Here is a 19260-nt window from a genome sequence, read left to right on the forward strand (position 1 = left end):
TGGGTATTTTCACCTCCGTCTACATTGTAGTTTTCTTGATAACATACTGATAATTGAAAACCTTCCTGAAGGGAAAGCAGGGAGTAGAAGTGGGATAAGTAAACAAATACAACACTTCTCTGGAGGGGATGTGAATGATAAAATAATGAAGAGTTGCTATCTGAAATATACTGCATTGACAGAAATACATATAAATCAGTCTTTCACTTAGCAGTAATGTTTGTCGGTTTGAATGATGATGAGTGTGGAGGTAAAATGGAAAGTGTTGCAACTCCAGTATTTAATGATGATTGGAAGTGATTGAGCAGGTCAAGATGTTATGGGGGTAGGGATCCCTTCTGAATGCTGGAAGGGGAGAACAAGGAAAGATGTGTTTAGTGGTGGCATTGTGCTGGAAATGACGGAAATAGTGAATGATAGTCAACTGAATTTGGACAACGGTGTTGGAGGGTAAAGCGAACTTTGTTATTGGTCTGTGAGGGATAAAAGGTGTACCTGAGTTTTGGAGCCTTTGTAGGTGGTTCATAGAATCCCTACAGTACAGAGAGTGGCCATTTAGCCCGTTGAGTCTGTACTTACCCTCTGAAGCATATCCCACCCAGACCCAATCCTCCACCCCAACCCTGTAAAATGGGGTTTTTACCATGACTGACCCACATAATCTTGGCATCCCTGGACACCATGGGGCAATGCACGTCTTTGGACTGTGGGAGGAAACAGGAACACCTGGAGGAAACCCGCTCAGACAATGAGAGAACATGGCAACTCCATACATATAGTTGTCTAAGGTTGGAATGGAACCCAGGCCCCTGACACTGTGAGGCACCAGTGCTAACTACTGTGCCATTATGCCGCTCCTTGTGAGGGAGCCCTCAGTTGAGCAAGAAGGCAACACTGATGTGAAAGGTCGCAACATAATAACGATAGAGAAACTGAGGAGCAAATGTATACATAAAGGAATCCAGGTTTTTAAATTCATTTACAGGATGAGGGTGGTGCTGTCTAAGCCAGAATTTATTGCCCATCCCTACTGCTAAGAGGGTCACCCACATTACTGTGGATCTGGAGCCACACTTAGACCAAACTAGATAAGGATAGCAGTTTCCTTGCGTTAAGGATATACACATAGACAAGGAAGAAACCATGGTCTCATTCGACGTAACGGCACTGTTCACCTCTATTGACAAAGCCCTAGCCAGAGAAACAAGAGCCAACCTGCTGAACAGACATAACAAACAACAGGACGTTGAACCCATCAACAAAGACAACCAACTCCCATTCCTAGACGTGAGGAGAATTCACCACTAAGATACACAGGAAAGCCACACACACAGACCAAGTCCTGAACTATGAAAGCAACCACCCCAATACACACAAACGAAGTTGCATCAAGACACTACTCAAAAGGGCTGCAGCACACCAGAACTGCAAAAAGAGGAAGAGGAACACCTATACAAGGATATTAGTGAACCAGATGGGGTTTTCTGACAGTTGACATTGGTTTTATAGTCGTCATTAGACTCATAATTCCATATTTTTTATTGGATTCAAACTCCCCCATCTGCCATGATGGGATTTGAATACAAGTCCCCAGAATATTACCTGGCTTTCAGAATTAACAGTCCAGCCAATAACACCACTAAGCTGTCACTTTCCCATAAAGTAGTTGAAATAGTTGGGGGAATGAATGGATTAATAGTGATTATTCATTAATGGAAATGGAGACAGAAAAAGTCAAGGAAGAGAAGAGTTTAAGGTAGACCATGTGAAAGTGATAGGAGGTTATAGATCAGACACAGAAGTTTCTTCAAATTCAAAGTTTGTGAGAAGATTTGTAGCTCGGGTGCTCGTTGCTGTGGTTCTGTTCGCCGAGCTGGAAGTTTTTGTTGCAGACGTTTCATCCCCTGTCTAGGTGACATCCTCAGTGTTTGGGAGCCTCCTGTGAAGCGCTTCTGTGGTGTTTCCTCCGGCATTTATAGTGGCCTGTCCCTGCCGCTTCCGGTTGTCAGTTTCAGCTGTCCGCTGTAGTGGCCGGTATATTGGGTCCAGGTCTATGTGTTTGTTGATGGAGTTTGTGGATGAGTGCCATGCTTCTAGGAATTCCCTGGCTGTTCTTTGTTTCGCTTGCCCTATAATGGTAGTGTTGTCCTAGTCAAATTCATGTTGCTTGTCGTCTGTGTGCGTGGCTACTAGGGGTAGCTGGTCGTGTCATTTCGTGGCTAGTTGATGTTCGTGGATGCAGATCGTTAGCTGTCTTCCTGTTTGTCCTATATGGTGTTTTGTGCAGTCCTTGCATGGGATTTTGTACACTACACTAGTTTTGCTCATGCTGGGTATCGGGTCCTTCGTTCTGGTGAGTTGTTGTCTGAGAGTGGCTGTTGGTTTGTGTGCTGTTATAAGTCCTAGTGGTCGCAGTAGTCTGGCTGTTATTTCAGAGATGTTCTTGATGTATGGTAGTGTGGCTAGTCCTTTGGGTTGCGGCATGTCCTCGTTCTGTTGTCTTTCCCTTAGGCATCTGTTGATGAAATTGCGAGGATATCCGTTTTTGGCGAATACCTTGTATAGGTGTTCCTCTTCCTCTTTTTGCAGTTCTGGTGTGCTGCAGCCCTTTTGAATAGTGTCTTGATGCAACTTCGTTTGTGTGTATTGGGGTGGTTGCTTTCATAGTTCAGGACTTGGTCTGTGTGTGTGGCTTTCCTGTGTATCTTAGTGGTGAATTCTCCTCACGTCTAGGAATGGGAATTGGTTGTCTTTGTTGATGGGTTCAACATCCTGTTGTCTGTTATGTCTGTTCAGGTTGGCTCTTGTTTCTCTGGCTAGGGCTTTTTCAATAGAGGTGAACAGTGCCGTTACGTCGAATGAGACCATGGTTTCTTCCTTGTCTATGTGTATATTTCTGATGATGTCCAAGAATTCCTGTGTTGATTGTATAGAGTGTCTGGATCCGCTGATCAGGTGTTTCAGTTTCTGCTGTAGTTCTTTAGCCAGTTTGTGTGATGGTGTCCCTGGTAGTGATACTATGGGTCTGAGTGCTGAACAGACATAACAGACAACAGGATGTTGAACCCATCAACATTGACGGCATACTTAAACTACTGGACTTGTGCCTCACAACACACTTCACATTCAACAACCAGATATATGAACAAATCAACGGAACACCCGTGGGCTCACCGATCTCAGGACTCATAGCAGAAGCAGTAATGCAAAGGTTAGAACAAACAGTCTTACCACAAATTCAACCCAAACTCTGGGTCAGATACGTTGATGACACCATTGTAATCATTAAAAACACGGAAATAGAGAAAACACACCGGATCATCAACTCCACACTCACAGGAATCCGATTCACGAGAGAGGAAGAAAAGGACAACCAACTCCTATTCCTAGACGTGAGGGTACAGAGAACACCAAACGGCGAATTCACCACTAAGGTACACAGGAAAGCCACACACACAGATCAAGTCCTGAACTATGAAAGCAACCACCCCAAAACACACAAACGAAGTTGCATCAAGACACTATTCAAAAGGGCTGCAGCACACCAGAACTGCAAAAAGAGGAAGAGGAACACCTATACAAGGTATTCGCCAAAAACTGATATCCTCGCAATTTCATCAACAGATGCCTAAGGGAAAGACAACAGAACGAGGACATGCCGCAACCCAAAGGACTAGCCACACTACCATACATCAAGAACATCTCTGAAATGACAGCCAGACTACTGCGACCACTAGGACTCATAACAGCACACAAACCAACAGCCACTCTGACAACAACTCACCAGAACGAAGGACCCGAAACCCAGCATGAGCAAAACTAATGTAGTGTACAAAATCCCATGCAAGGACTGCACAAAACACTATATAGGACAAACAGGAAGACAGCTAACGATCCGCATCCACGAACATCAACTAGCCACGAAACGACACGACCAGCTATCCCTAGTAGCCACACACGCAGACAACAAGCAACATGAATTTGACTGGGACAACACTACCATTATAGGGCAAGCGAAACAAAGAACAGCCAGGGAATTCCTAGAAGCATGGCACTCATCCACAAACTCCATCAACAAACACATAGACCTGGACCCAATATACCGGCCACTACAGCGGACAGCTGAAACTGACAACCGGAAGCGGCAGGGACAGGCCACTATAAATGCCGGAGGAAACACCACAGAAACGCTTCACAGGAGGCTCCCGAGCACTGAGGATGTCACCTAGACAGGGGACGAAACGTCTGCAACAAAAACTTCCAGCTTGGCGAACAGAAACACAGCAACGTTTCTTCAAATATCCTCTTCAGAATGAGAGCAGGAAATGAATCCAAAGCAATTAATAACATTTTAAAAAAAAAGAGTTGAGCAGACAGGCCTGGGTAGAACTGGAGAAAGGAATTTCCACATTTTCCGCAAAAAGATAGGCAGAGCTAGGGCCCTTACAGATGCTCATAGCAACACCTTGTATTGGTGGAAGTGAGTGCACTTGAGGAAATTGTACAAGGAAAGTACAAGCTCAAAGTGGAGGAGGATTTGGTGGATGTAGACTGTTTGGATCTCTTCCATTCAAGCAGAAATAGACAATCCTGAGACTATCCAAATGGGGCATGAAATATTCGTTGATTTGAATATCCATGCTAAAAAGGCAACTGGCAGGACCAGGAAATTTAAAGCTGTTATAGCGACCAGGACACCAAGAAAATGGCCAAAATAAAAATCGGTATAGTGGGGCAGGAATGGACCATCACAAAAAGGTAAAAACAATGACTGCAGATGCTGGAAATCAGATTTTGGATCAATGGTGCTGGAAGAGCACAGCAGTTCAGGCACTGCAGATGCTGGAAACCAGATTCTGGATCAATTGTGCTGGCAATCCTGTTGTTGATTTTGGGATAAGTAGAAGTCAGCTGCTGCATGACTGAAGCTGAAGGCCATGAAGAGAAGATCACTGGAAGAGCTGAGGCCAGTGACAGACCTGGCAATGGTAGTTTGATGTCTGTTGGTGGCGGTTTGGTTCAGCGCAAGGTAGGAGGAAATATGGGAGAAATAGCATTCTGCTTCTGTAGAGAGGAAGTTGATTTGCTAGACAACAGCACTGGCAGGCTTGATGACTGCATTTGAGTTGAACTTGAGAAAACAGAGTTCAGCAAGCTCACAGGGAGACAGTAGTATGACTGAGAAGAGTAGATAAATTGAGATGTCTAGTGTCACACTGACAGCTCTCAATGAAAAGATTGTGTGTGTGAGGGATCCAGGTAGATGGAGAAAACTGGACAGGGATAAAAGGATTTTCTGTCTGTCAGGATGACAGAAGTAGAAATGGAAGTGAAAACAATGAAAGAAATAGTCAGCATCATGCAATGTACCATTGATTTATGTTGGAATATAAGTGGATGAATCTGCGGCGTTTGCTAAGGATACATCCTTCACCGTTAGAACCTGGAAAGTTGGCGCAGAATGTGAATATATGGCAAGGGGAAAAATCAAAGAAAAAGGGCAGAGAGAAGTGAAGGTTAAGAGATTTGGTGGGGTGTAGCTACTGTTGAAGTAAATTTAGACTGAGTTAAATAGAGATTTATATGGTAAAAGGAAAGAGCAGCCTTCAGTTCACGAACCTTATGCCCTCGGAACCATATGCATCCTAGAGGTTAATATCAGTATAAATCTGTAAGCAAACTTGTACAAATAGAATTTGTACAGAGACAGGGAGTGACAGGCATTGGTGGGGATAGGAAAACAGTGGAGATTACTCCTATTATGAGTTGCTCAAACTTCTCCACTCCTGAAATGCTGAGATACTATTTGATCTTCTTAGTTTTGCCAGCATTTCTGTTTTTATTTCATAATTTCTAGCAACTGCAGTATTTTTGTTTTGGAATGCATTATCTTGCCTTGTTCCCAGCTACCAATAATTCATTCTCTTGTGATTTAATTTTGCATGTTCAGTAGTCAGTTATATGTTAGTAAAGTTTTGGGAGGGAAGTAGCTAATCTGATTATTGAGCCTACTGATGAATCTTTGAAGAAGGAAGCACCTGGGAAATTAACTCTGCTCACTTCACAATGAAACGGCTAAGAGGATTGAAGGACATTGATATTCATTCAGTTTAATTTGGGAATAGAGCTTGGCTTAGTTGGAATGACTTTGCTTAACTTGAGGTCGTTGACAGGGTGTGACTAGTGGTGTCCTACAGAATCTGTGTTAGGGCCTCAATTATTCACATTAATATCAACGACATTGATAATGACCTCGTCTATCATATGTTCAAATTTCTGATGACACAAAGTTAGGTGACATTGTTGAGGGTTCAGATGATGGCATGAAGTTATCAAAGGATATTGATAGATTCAATAAATGAGCAAAATTGTGGCAGGTGGAGTTCAGCGTAAACAAGTGTGAAGTTATCATTTCGAACCAACAAAGGATCGATCAGGGTACTTTCTAGAACGTTTGAAGTTAAATGCAATGGATTTCCAAAGAGACTTGGGGGTTCTGGTGCATCAGTTTTTAAAATGACATAAACAGGTGCAGAAAATAGTCAAGAAGGCTAATGGTTTCTGGCCTTGATATCTAGAAGATTGGAATATAAGGGTGCAGAAGTTATGCTGCAGTCATATAAAACCATGGTTGAACCTCACTTGAAGTACTGAGAGCACATCTTGGGAAGGATATATTGCCTTTGAAGAAGCATAGCATAGGTTTACAAGATTGATACCTGGACTTCAGGAGTTAAGTTATGAATAAAGATTATACAACCAAATTCTGGAGAATTTAGAAGGTTAAGGCTTATCTGATCAAAGTCTTCAAGATATTACCAGGAAAAGGCATAGTAGATTACAATTAACTATTTCCACATGTTAGCAGTTCTAGATCTAGGGGACTCAGTGTGAGATTTAGGGCCAGACCATTCAGGAGAAATGTTGCAAAGCTCACAAAGGGTAATAAAGGTTTGGAACAGAAACGGCAATTGATGCTAGTTCAATTTTAGATTTAAATCTGAGATTGATAAGTTTTTTGTTAAGCAAAGCTATTGAAGGAAATGGGCCAAAGGAGTTAATCTACAGATCAGCCATGATTTCATGAAATGGTGGAACAGGCTTGATATGCTAAACAACCCACTCCTGTTCCTATTTTACTAAGCTCTGACCTGGCCAGGACCAGTGGAGTAGTTGAGGAAAATTCAGATTACTACTAAAACAAATATGCAATATGGTGTATTTTGATTAGATTATATTACTTACAGTGTGGAAACAGGCCCTTTGGCCCAACAAGTCCACACCGACCCGCCGAAGCTCAACCCACGCAGACCCATTCCCCTACATTTACCCCTGCAACTAACACTACGGGCAATTTCGCATGGCCAATTCATTTAACCTGCACGTTTTTGGACTGTGGGAGGAAACCCACACAGACACAGGGAGAACGTGCAAACTCCAACACACATTCGCCTGAGGCAGGAATTGAACCCGGGTCTCTGGCGCTGTGAGGCAGCAGTGCTAACCACTGTGCCACCGTGCCGCTCTCCTAAGGAGAGGGTTAAAGCTGAACAAATTTTGATATAACCCGCTATGCACATTAATTTGCGTGTACAATCAACTTATTAGTTCCTTACATTAAAACAAAATGTTTGAGAAACTCAGAAGGTCTGGCAGCATCTGTAATGAATGAAATATAGTTAACGTGTTGAGTTCAGTATGATACTTTGAGCCGCAGTATTTTGAGTTTACTGATTGGACAACTGACACCAATTAGCAAAGTGTATTGGAGAAGTGTAGGTGGGAACATATACGTTGGGCAGAATGTCCATTATAGATGTTGAAGGGTGCTACAGTTGCATTCCGGATTATGCTATTGGACAGTACGAGCACAGCATCCTCTTGACTGTTGAGAGAATAAGTACCACTGTGGAACTTAATTGAGTATCTGAGACTGACCTGATTAATATCATTGACTCCTGTTAAGCAAAAGTATAGGATAACAGCTATATGTTAATTTATGTGTCTAGCATTGATTGTGTACTTTCTGTCCACAAATTAATTCACTGTCAATTTGAAAGTACTGCTTTTACATGCATGTCTGTGATGGGCAGTGTCTGGAAATGCCAACATGCTGCTATTGTTTTTTTATTATTAAACCAATAAAATTTCAAAATGACCTCTAAAACAATCTTAAGCTAGTGCATTTTTGGCAAATCTTAAATTTTTAATTCCCAATCATGGCATAAGTTACAATTTTGATAATGTGATTTAATTTATCTACAGATTTAGATAAATAAATCAGTTTACTTTTAAAAATCTATATTTGACTGGGCTTTTAAAAAATTTCATGTACTTAACCATTGGAAATATTCTATTTATTGTGCACTTTGCTGAATTTCCTAATCGGTCTTTAGTGTATTATAGTCATTCTAGAAAATTGTTCTCCTTGCCCTCTAAAGATTGGAGAGTATCTTTGCTTTTTCCAAAGGATTTTGAAACTAAATTGAATTCTCCAAGGTCTATTTTATGAAAGTTTGTTTCAGTTAACAAACGGTTTATAATAAACCAGACAGACAAGTGTCCCTTATGACGTATACCACCAATCATCTTGTTCTTTTTGATTATGGAAAGCTATATTTATTAAAAACTATACAAGTCAGATATTCAATGAGCATATCTAATGAGCAAACTTTTATGCTGCGGTAAGATAAATTACATCTTAGTTTATTTTGAAAATTTTAAGCTCCTTGAATACCCTTGTATTTTTGTAACTGTGCGAATGCTACAATAAGTTTTTTTTTCTTTTAGGAAGTCATGACACAACCATACGACTCTGGGACTTGGTGGCAGGGAAAACTAGAATTACATTAACCAATCACAAGAAGTCTGTTCGTTCTCTCATTCTACATCCAAGACAGTATGTCTAAAGATAATGCGTTCCTTCAATATACTGTTAGAAGTCATAGAGTCAGAGAGGTACAGCACGGAAACAGACCCTTCATTCCAACTCATTCATGCCAACTGGATATCCTAACCTAATCTAGACCCATTTGCCAGCACATGGCCCATATCCCTCTAAACCCTTCCTATTCATGTACCTATCCATGCTGAAATTGTACCAGCCTCCACCACTTGGCAGCATATTCCATATACGTACCACCCTTTGCATGAAAAGGTTGCCCCTTAGATCCCATTTAAAATTTTCTCCCTCACCCTAAACCTATGCCTTCTAGTTCTGGACTCTCCCACCCCAGGGAAAAGACCTTGCCTATTTACCCTAACTATGGCCCTCATGATTTTATAAACCTCTATAAGGTCACCCCTCAGTCTCCAACGTGCTAGGGAAAATGGTCCCAGCTATTCAGCCTCTCCCTATAGCTCAAACCCTCCAATCCAGGCAACATCCTTGTATATCTTTTCTGAACCCTTTCAAGTTTCACAACATTCTTCCGATAGTAGGAAGGCTAGAATTACACAATATTCCAAAAGTGGCCTAACCAATGTCCTGTACAGCTACAACATTACCTCCCAACTCGATGCTCTGATCAATAAAGGAAAGCACACCAAATGTTGTCTTCACTATCCTACCAACCTGAGACTCCACTTTCAAGGAACTGTGAACCTGAACTCCCAAGGTCTGTGTGGTTAGCGACACTCCCCAGGACCTTACCATTAAGTGCATAAGTCCTGTCCTGATATGCCTTTCCAAAACGCAGCATGTCACATTTATCTATATTAAACTCCACCTGCCCATGGCACTTCTCAGCCCATTGGCCCATCTAATCAAGATCCCATTATTGTCTGAGCAAACCTCCTTCGCTGTCCATTACACCTCCAATTTTGGTATCATTTGCAAATTTACTAACTATACCTCCTGTGTTCACATCCAAATCATTTATATAAATGATGAAAAGCAGTGGACCCAGCACTGATTCTTGTGGCACTCCACTGGTCACAGACCTCCAGTCTGAAAAGGAACCCTCTTCCACCACCCTCTGTCTTCTATGTTTGAGCCAGTTCTGTATCTAAGTAATTAGTTCTCCCTGTATTTCATGTGACCCAACCTTGCTACCCAGTCTACCATGAGGAACCTTGTCGAACACCTTACTGAAGTCCTTGCAGATCACGTCCACCACTCTGCCCTCATCAATGCTTTTTGTTACTTCTTAAAAAACTTGATCAAGTTTGTGAGACATGATTTCCCACGTACAAACCATGTTGACATTCCCTAATCAGTCCTTGCCTTTCCAAATACATGCAACTCCTGTCCCTTAAGACTTCCTCCAACAACTGATGTCGGGCTCACCAATCTATAGTTCCCTGGTTTTTCGTTACCACCGTTTTAAATAGTGGCACTACGTTAGCCAACTTTCAGTTTTCTGGCACCTCACCTGTGACTATTAATGATACAAGTATCTCAGCAAGGGGCCCAGCAATCACTTCCCTAGCTTTCCAGGGTTTCCTAGAGTTCTAGGGTGCATCTTATTAGGTCCTGGAGATTTATCCACCTTTATGCATTTTAAGACATCTAGCACACCGCCTCTGTAATCTGGTCATTTTTCAAGATATCGCCATCTATTTACCCACATTCTGTGACTTCCATTTCCTTCTCCACAGTAAACACTGATGCAAATACTAGTTTAGCATCTCCCCCATTTCCTGCATTTCCACACACAGGCTGCCATGCTGATCTTTGAGGGGCCCTATTCGCTCCATGGTTACCCTTTTGTCCTTAATGTATTTATAGAATCCCTTTGGATTCTCCTTAACTCTATTTGCCAAAGCTATCTCATGTCCCCTTTTTACCCTCCTAAATATACTCCTACTGCCTTTATACTCTTCTAAGGATTCACTTGATCTCTGCTGTCTGTACCTGCTGTGTGCTTCCATCTTTTTCTTTACCAAAACCTCAATTTCTCTCGTCATCCAGCATTCCTTACACCTACCAGCCTTGCCTTTCACCCTAACAGGAATGTATTATCGCTGGAATCCCATTATCCCATTTCTGAAGATTTTCCATTTTCTAGCCATCCCTTTGCCTGTGAGCATCCACCCCCAGACAGCGTTTGAACGTTCTTGCCTAATACCATCAAAATTGGCCTTCCTCCAGTTTGGAACTTCAACATTTAGAACTGGTTTATCCTTTTCCATCACTATTTTAAAACTAATAGAGTTAGTTGCTGTTAGTTTTAAAATAGTGATCTCTTTAAAACATGGATGATTTTTAAAAACATAATTGGAAGATGTGCATACATTGAAGTTCTTTGTCTTCATTCTTATTATTTTAATTATTTGTTGCATGCCAAATATTAAAATACTCCTTTTTGTCATAGATATACTTTTGCTTCTGGTTCTCCGGATAATATAAAGCAGTGGAAATGTCCAGATGGTGTTTTTATTCAGAACCTTCCAGGTCATAATGCAATCATCAATACACTTGCTGTCAACTCGGATGGTGTGCTCATATCAGGAGGTAAACAATCAGGAAATAATAGAGATAAACTGAGCTGAGCAAGATAAATATTTCATTTCTAGGTAATTTTTGTTATTTTAGGTACAAGTGAGAAGTTATTTGGCTGTATATTTTTCCTTATATAATCTATCTTGTTAGCAATGTAAATGCAACTAAAATTTCAGTTTTACTTAAAATTACAGCTTAATAAATTGCAGTACCTTATGAAATGTGTAGTTAGATGAATTGTAGAGAAGTTATTGAACTTCATTAGTTTTAATTGCAGTGAACAAAAGTAGATCTGTCCCATTATACTGTGATGAGAATTTGCTATGTTTATTTGAAACAATGCTCAATTGCTCGACAAGCAATTTAAAGGAATAGCTTTTGATTTGTCAAAGAAAAATATTGTCCTTCCAAAATTTATTATAAAACACCTGTATGAAAACACATCACACTTCAGGCAAAAGATATAATATCAGAAACTTAGATTTTTTTGCATTTAGCTGTTTTATGTCAGGTCAGTTTTTATGTGAAATTTATATTAACAGCTGATAATGGTACCATGCACCTGTGGGACTGGAGAACTGGGTACAACTTCCAACGAATACATGCTGCTGTGCAGCCAGGCTCCTTGGACAGTGAATCTGGAATTTTTGCATGTACCTTTGATCAGTCAGAAAGCAGATTACTTACAGCAGAGGCTGATAAAACAATCAAAGTCTACAAAGAAGATGACACTGCGGTATGTATTGATCTTAATAATTTTTTTATTTAAAAAAGAGGATTTTTTTAAAAAAGATAATAAACTATAGTTCTGTATTTGTTTCTCTGGTTTGTTATAACTGGGAACTGTTGGGAATACAGGTTACAATTTTATCTTTGGACCTCTGTTCAAATTTATTCCAGTCTCAAAAAAAAACCTTATCTAGTAGCTGCATTTGTGATGGAGTCTTAGTCAATTTGCTTTGAAAATTGCCATGGCACTAATTTATCTCTAGCTTGGTATTATATCTGTAATACTACATCTGTAAATTGCTTTCAGGAAAGACATAAAAAGCTTGGCTTTGTACATTTTTGTGTAAGAGTGTTTTCCACTAAAAGGAGAATAAAATAGAAGTAATATTGCAAATGTTGATGTTTACAAAATTCATTCCATTTAATTCCAAAGCTACAATCTGGATTATATTTTAATATGTCAAACTTCTTCAATTTGCTTTGAAAATCAAAAGATGAATTCTGAGATGGAGTCTTTTCTTTGACACAATTTTAACTTCTTCCTTCTTGTAAGGCTATCTTGTGCCAATTTCCTCTTTTCCAAATGAACTTGTTTCTGAGCTGTGCCTGATACTCTTGAATTAACGTTGCACACACAACAATGATTCCATGTAAGTGGTGAATTGGGTAGTTAGATTATTGTAGGATTCTCTTCTATTGGTGTGGAAGAGCAGTCATTTCAAGAGATTCCCTGGCTATAGCTCTGCAGTCTTAATGCTAAGTGACAACTCCTTCTCATTAATGAATCAGAAAATAACTGAAGATAAAAGGAAATTGTGATCAAAAATGTGATGAGCCTTAAGTTAAAATGTTAATAAATTTGAGGAACCCAGTTATGAAAAAATAATTGCCTAACTAATTCAGTAATATGGAATAATGTGCACTTGAAAGAAATTATAATTATTGAGATGGATTTTTAATAGTTGTGACAGCTTTATCCCATTGCATGGTAAACCAATCCAGTCAAATTCATCGCAAAACTAGAACCTTAGCTGAGAGAGATGTCAAGTCAATAAAAGAATGTAGGCTGCACTAACTTTTGACGAGATCCTGCAAAGTAATGTTTATCAGAGTAACTGAAGGTAGTTATAGCAAGATGAGGTTAGTTTAAGATTAAATGCAATTTTTAAATACACCTTAAGAAACAATTCAATATTCAAACAAATACATAGGACAAAATTATATTCTTAATCTGGTATAATTTCTAAATAATATGGAGTGCCTTTATCTTAACCTTTAAAGGGGAAATGTGATTTTGAACTTGAGCATTTTTTATTCCCCATGAAGTGACTGAAATATCACTTGTGTATTCATATGTTTTTTTTAAATACTTTGAGTTTCTGCAGCTGGAAGAAAACAGACTGCTATTGTGCTTTGTTAAAATCTGGTAGGCACAAAGAGTGCTTGAGGATCATAATAGCCTCTTCTTGCTGGAAATCTCATTTAAAGTAAACAAACTCCCAGGTGCCAGATTAGGAAGGATACTAGAGCCATCTTACACATCCCCATCAGCAGCACTATCTGAGAACCTAGCAATGGAAGATGTTTTAAATTCTCATACTGCTTAAATACATTTAACACTTTAATTGCTTGATTTATTTTCTGATTTTCTTTGCAGTATCATTATTTACATTGACTTGGCAGATTTTGTGCTGCTTACTCTGTCAGTAATGGGTTGAACAAACCTTGACATGCTGTATTTTAGTCTTAGCGTCGAGAAGATCATCTCAAAATACTTCATAGGTTGTGAATAACCTAATTCAGTCTCCGATAGTTGCGAAGGATCAGGATTCAGTAATTATGAAAGGGCACTTACATTGGCAGGTGAAGAAATTGGCTCTGTCCTTTCCAATACTTAGTTGATGGAAATTTCTGCTGATATACTCATGTTGGGCAAGTAGTCAGATAATTTAGAGACAATGGAGGGCTCGAGAGACGGGCAATGTGGTTGAGATAGGTGTTTTGAGCAATGTTTAGCATTGTATTTTCACAACACTGACAAGTAATGGCAGCCAGATGAGAAAAACGAGAGACCAAGAATTGATTCTTGGTGGACTGCAAAGATATTCTACAAAATTTTAACTAAAGATTATTTATCTGCAGTAAAGTTAGCAAAGAAATAATGTTTTCTCTTTTTTTTTAACCTAGACGGAAGAAACTCATCCAGTCAACTGGAAACCAGAGATCATCAAGCGGAAGAGATTCTAAGTGACTTCCATTTAAAATTCTTAATGGACTTCGTGCTGAATTTTAAAATTCTGAAGTAATCTTCCCCCATCTTTAGATTGTCACCTGCACTCTGTCCCAAATTCGCAATCATTCACTGGCTGAAAAGCAGACTTCTCTTGGGACCACTGATCAACATTGCTTTATCAACTTTGCCAGGAGAATAATTGGTAGATTTCTTTGGTGAGAAAAAAATTACACAAGTGTTTGCCTTTTTGCAGCATTTCACCAATATGAAGCAAAGATTGTGACAGTGTCATGGAGGGCACAGGTACAAACTAGTATGTTGTCAGTCCATAATACAATGAGTATATTATTGCAGTGTCCTTCTGCCAACTTATGTTAGAAGATGTAATTTATGGAATTTTGCTTCTGACTGAAACATGGCTAACGTTCTGGAGAATGTTTCAAACTTGTTGTAATTCAGTTGTACAGTGTTTCATTATGATAAACTGTACAAATCTTTGTCAGTGATGAAAGGTTAAACTATCCTGTTCCAGGACTGGTTGATATTCCAAGAACTGCTTGAATCTGCAATGTCGAAAGTTTTTTAAAAATACTGTTAAAGCAGGCACAGTTTCTACAATGGAAACAAATTCTGCAAAGATATTTACAAAATAACCTTTAAACTTTTCTTTTGAGGAGACATGGGCTGTCAAGAAATATGTAGAAATATGACTTTTTTCAACCTCACCATTAAATTTGCTTTTACATTCTTAGAGCTTAAAAGAATTTTGATGTTGTGTTTTATCACTTTCTGAACTTGAAAGAGGTTTCGTGAAGACTGGATCATTCCAGCAACAATTAAAAAGGTGTTCGTGTTGCGCTGAACGGGACATTGGTTAGGCCAGTTTTGGAATATTGCATGCAATTCTGGTCTCCTTCCTATCGGAAAGATGTTGTGAAACTTGAAAGGATTCAGAAAAGATTTACAAGGGTGTTGCCATGGTTGGAGGGTTTGAGCTATAGGGAGAGGCTGAATAAGCTGGAGCTGTTTTCCCTGGAGCATTGGAGGCTGAGGATTGACCTTATAGAGGTTTATAAAATCTTGAGGGCTATGGGTAGGATAAATAGACAAGATCTTTTCCCTAGGGTGAGGGAGCCCAGAACTGGAGGACATAGGTTTAGGGTGAGAGAGCAAAGATATAAAAGGGACCTAAGGGGCAATTTGTTCACACAGAGGGTGGCGAGCGTGTGGAATCAGCTGCCAGTGGAATTGGAGGAGGCTGGTACAAGTATAGCATTTAAAAGGCATCTGGATGGTTATATGAATAGGAAAGGTTTAGAGTGATATGGGCCAAATGCTGGCAAATGGGACTAGATTAGGTTAGGATATCTGATTGGCATGCACGAGTTGGACCGAAGGTTCTGTTTCCTTGCTGTACATCTCCCTGACTCTGATTATTCCAAGCATGCTATTGAAACATACTTTAATACCAGCACTCAGAAGGCCAGTCATTTAGGATTTGTTAGATTGGTTATGACACTATACACAACACAGAGTTTGATAAAAGGGGTAATTGTGGTCCAGACAGGTAGAAACTATTTATGAGGGAGATGGTAAGCAGGGATTATTGAGGGACAATATAGTTAAATTATCACATTTAGAGCTGCTCAAAGATTAACCTGTTGTTAATCAATTCCAAAAGATTTATAGGCAATATTTGCGTGAGGGTAAATTCTTTCCTTCTGGCTACCTAGTTAAGTTTATGGGGTTATGTAATGAAGACCCTAGCAAAGAATAGTTTTCAATAACTGTTTCTGCGAGATTCTTTACAAAGTAAGAGTTTTCCGTTCGGAGGTCATTTTCCTTGGTTCATTGCAATTGAATATATATGGAATTGTTCATTGAAATCAGTTGTAAATTGACTGGCACACTTTTACTCGTAGGCCTTAGCTTTGAATCTAGCACACATCTTTTGGGTAATGGTGAATTTTTCTGGGTAGCAAATATATGAACTGAAGAGTTGTTCTATCATTGTTAATTGAATATTTTATAGTAGGGAACTTACTGACTATTTTCTGCAGTCCCGGATGCAGTTAGTGTGATGGGGTGCCATTTACACACACACTTGAAGAAATTATAATTTTTAATTATTCAATTTCAGCTGGTGTGATCATTTTTCAGATCTGGTTGACTTTATTTTGAATTCTGTGTTGGTGCAGTGTAACTTACACTAAATTAAAATCCCTTTCAGTAATAATAAAAGTTTAAGAATCACTGTCAGAAAGGCAACATCAATTTATTTAATTACATTTAAGTGAGTTTCAGAACGGTCATTAACATATTCCCTTTGTCTTAACATATTCCGATTGCCTTGAAAAGGTGAAAAGAATCAATTTCTTTGATTCTCTTAAAATATTTCGGTACAGAATGTTGAATATTTGTATTCTACCCCACGTTCCCATTTTACTTGTCACTACCTCCTTTCCTACTCTTTCTCTCATACTACTTCTCTACCACTGTATCTCATTCTCTCAATTCTTTCCCATTCTGTTGTTCCTCCCTTCCCCAACTCTCACTGCTTAATCCTCAATCTTGCCCCATTCTGATCCTCTCACGTAAACATTCTCTCTCCACTTTTTCCAGCCTCTATCTCTCTTAATTTCTCTCTTGCTTACTTATCTCTCTGTCTTTCTCACCCCTTTCTCATATCTCTGACATCTGCATCACCTTTTCCTCTTCCTTCTCTTAACATTTTCCTCTCACCACCCCTGTCTTATCATATTCCCTCTGTTGTCCCTTGCCCCGATCTCTCTTAACATTGGTTGGTTACTGAGACGCACATACGGGACCTTGTTTCTGGGTGGTCACTCTGCTGAGAAAGTTCACGCGCATAATTTTGTGTCTCATCTTTTCCTGCTGCACTGGTAATGTCCTTATGGGCCGTAGCTTTATACTCCTTTCCTTGTCCCTTGATATAGACAGTAATATTTCAAATTCAGTCATCCATTGTGTGGTTGTGGTGTCTTTTTTAATTGTACTAGCTCTGTGCAAGTTCAACTTGATGTGTTCATTTCCTGCTCTTGGTGACTGTGTCCAGGATGTTATGAAGTCAGGTTGATATTTAATTTGTCATTGAAGGCTTCAGTTTGATGTATTGTATGGAAGATAGATATTTTTTGAGTTTTTTGAGAATCTGGACTGATTTGGGGGCCAGTGATTGGGAAATAGGTGACTGAAACTCCTTAGGACATTAAAACATTTTTAGAGAAAGTTTCTTGGAAATCATGACCCTTGTGATTGCTTTTTGCATTAGAGTCCTTTGTTGGGGCAAGTTGAATAATGCTTTGAACTTGGAGAGTCTGATTATTTGAAATTAGTTTGAACAAAGCCAGCTATCTGAAATGGCTTGGCAGAGTGAACCAGGTGAAACTTAATTGCTCTTCTGGAAGAGTGACTGAAAGAACCTCTCAATATTTTGTTTCCAAGCTGAGTCTGCCAAGACCCCCAGAGATAACCATACATGATTAGTGAATTGACTGCATGTGAAAGAACTCCAGAATGATGGTCTTTGGAACATTCTACACCAATTGCATTTTCCTTCTGGAACAGCCATCTTTGGCCAGAGTGATTTTATTTATAAGTGAAATTCTGTTGGGGGTAAAAAAAAATTTCCTTTTATCTACTGTGTGTGTGTGTGTGTGTGTGTTTTGGATTATATAGAGTGATAAATGTTTATATTTTAATATTACAAACTATTAACTGACTCTGAATCTTCATTGGCTGGTTTTGTTTATAATTAATTGATAAAACCATTTATTAAAGATAACTGGTTACTGGATCTCGTCAAAGTCTAATTTAGAGAAAGCATGTGATTGAATGTATTGTGAGTTGGTAAAATATTGTATGTTCTGACCTATGGAATAATGGTACTAGAATAACAGTGCACTCCTCATTCTGGTCATAACATGGGGACCCATTTCAGTGTGTCCTAGTTGTATCTCGGTAAAACAGGAAGAAAGCCCATTCTCACATAGACTATTGTCCAGACGGGTATTTTGAACAGCATACTTTGGGTGCACCACTGTCTGCCACTGTCCTGATATGTTTTCCTGTTCAATTATAAATGTCTTTTCTTTCAAATATGAGCCTCAGCCTTAATGTCTGTGATTAGAATTCTTCTCCCTTCAGCCATATGTTCTCCACACCGTACTTTCCTATCACCTGGGGTTGAGCTGTACATGCTGGTCCAGACCATAAGTGGTTACGTCTGATTTATAAACAGTTATGTGAGAAATATCATAATGCCTTGCAGCATTCGCTCACCTTATTCCATCTGTCAATAACATTTTCACCACTGTTCTGCTCTTCCACAGTTCTGTGGACAACAACAGTCATACAACAGATATGCAACAGTAAGCTCGACCTTAAGCTAAATTGCTAGCTCACTTTTATTGGCACTGCTTTCATACACTCATGATTGGTCTTAATTAATTTGAAAATAGCAGACTTGGACCAACATTTCTTTCCCCACAAACTGTATGTAAAATTCAATTATTTTGCTCCTACCCAGGGGTGCTTTCACAGTTAGGTTTAATTACTAACCTGTCTAATTGGTCAAAACCAGGTCTAGTCTTGCTTTTTCTCTGGTCGGTGCTATAACATGCTGATCTAAGAAATGGTGTCCCCAAAAAAATTAAACTCCTCATTTAGATTTCTTTTTAAGTTAGCTCAGTTTGCTGGACAGCTAGTTTGTAACAGAGTGCTGCCAACAGGGTGAGTTCAATTCCCATTCTGGCTGAAGTCTCCACAAAGGACTCTTCTCAACTTCTCCCCTCACATGAAGGATTGTGACCCTCGGGTTAAACTCTCCACCAGT

The 19260-nt window shown here is 39.4% G+C and overlaps 1 protein-coding gene across 1 annotated transcript in view; it reads left to right on the plus strand.

The window, feature by feature from the left end:
- plrg1 (pleiotropic regulator 1) overlaps positions 1 to 18222 on the plus strand; it is a 40316-nt gene extending 22094 nt beyond the window's left edge. Inside the window, exons 12-15 of the mRNA XM_043700252.2 lie at positions 8791 to 8899; positions 11316 to 11455; positions 11986 to 12179; positions 14360 to 18222. Of these exons, the coding sequence (XP_043556187.1) occupies positions 8791 to 8899; positions 11316 to 11455; positions 11986 to 12179; positions 14360 to 14419 (503 nt within the window). The 3' untranslated portion in view covers positions 14420 to 18222. The remainder of the gene's footprint in view (positions 1 to 8790; positions 8900 to 11315; positions 11456 to 11985; positions 12180 to 14359) is intronic.
- Positions 18223 to 19260: the final 1038 nt, after the last annotated feature.

This window comes from Chiloscyllium plagiosum, unplaced genomic scaffold (genome assembly GCF_037043375.1).
Source record: "Chiloscyllium plagiosum isolate Xiang-an unplaced genomic scaffold, Cpla_swu_hap1 HiC_scaffold_1, whole genome shotgun sequence".
NCBI classification, from domain to species: domain Eukaryota; kingdom Metazoa; phylum Chordata; class Chondrichthyes; order Orectolobiformes; family Hemiscylliidae; genus Chiloscyllium; species Chiloscyllium plagiosum.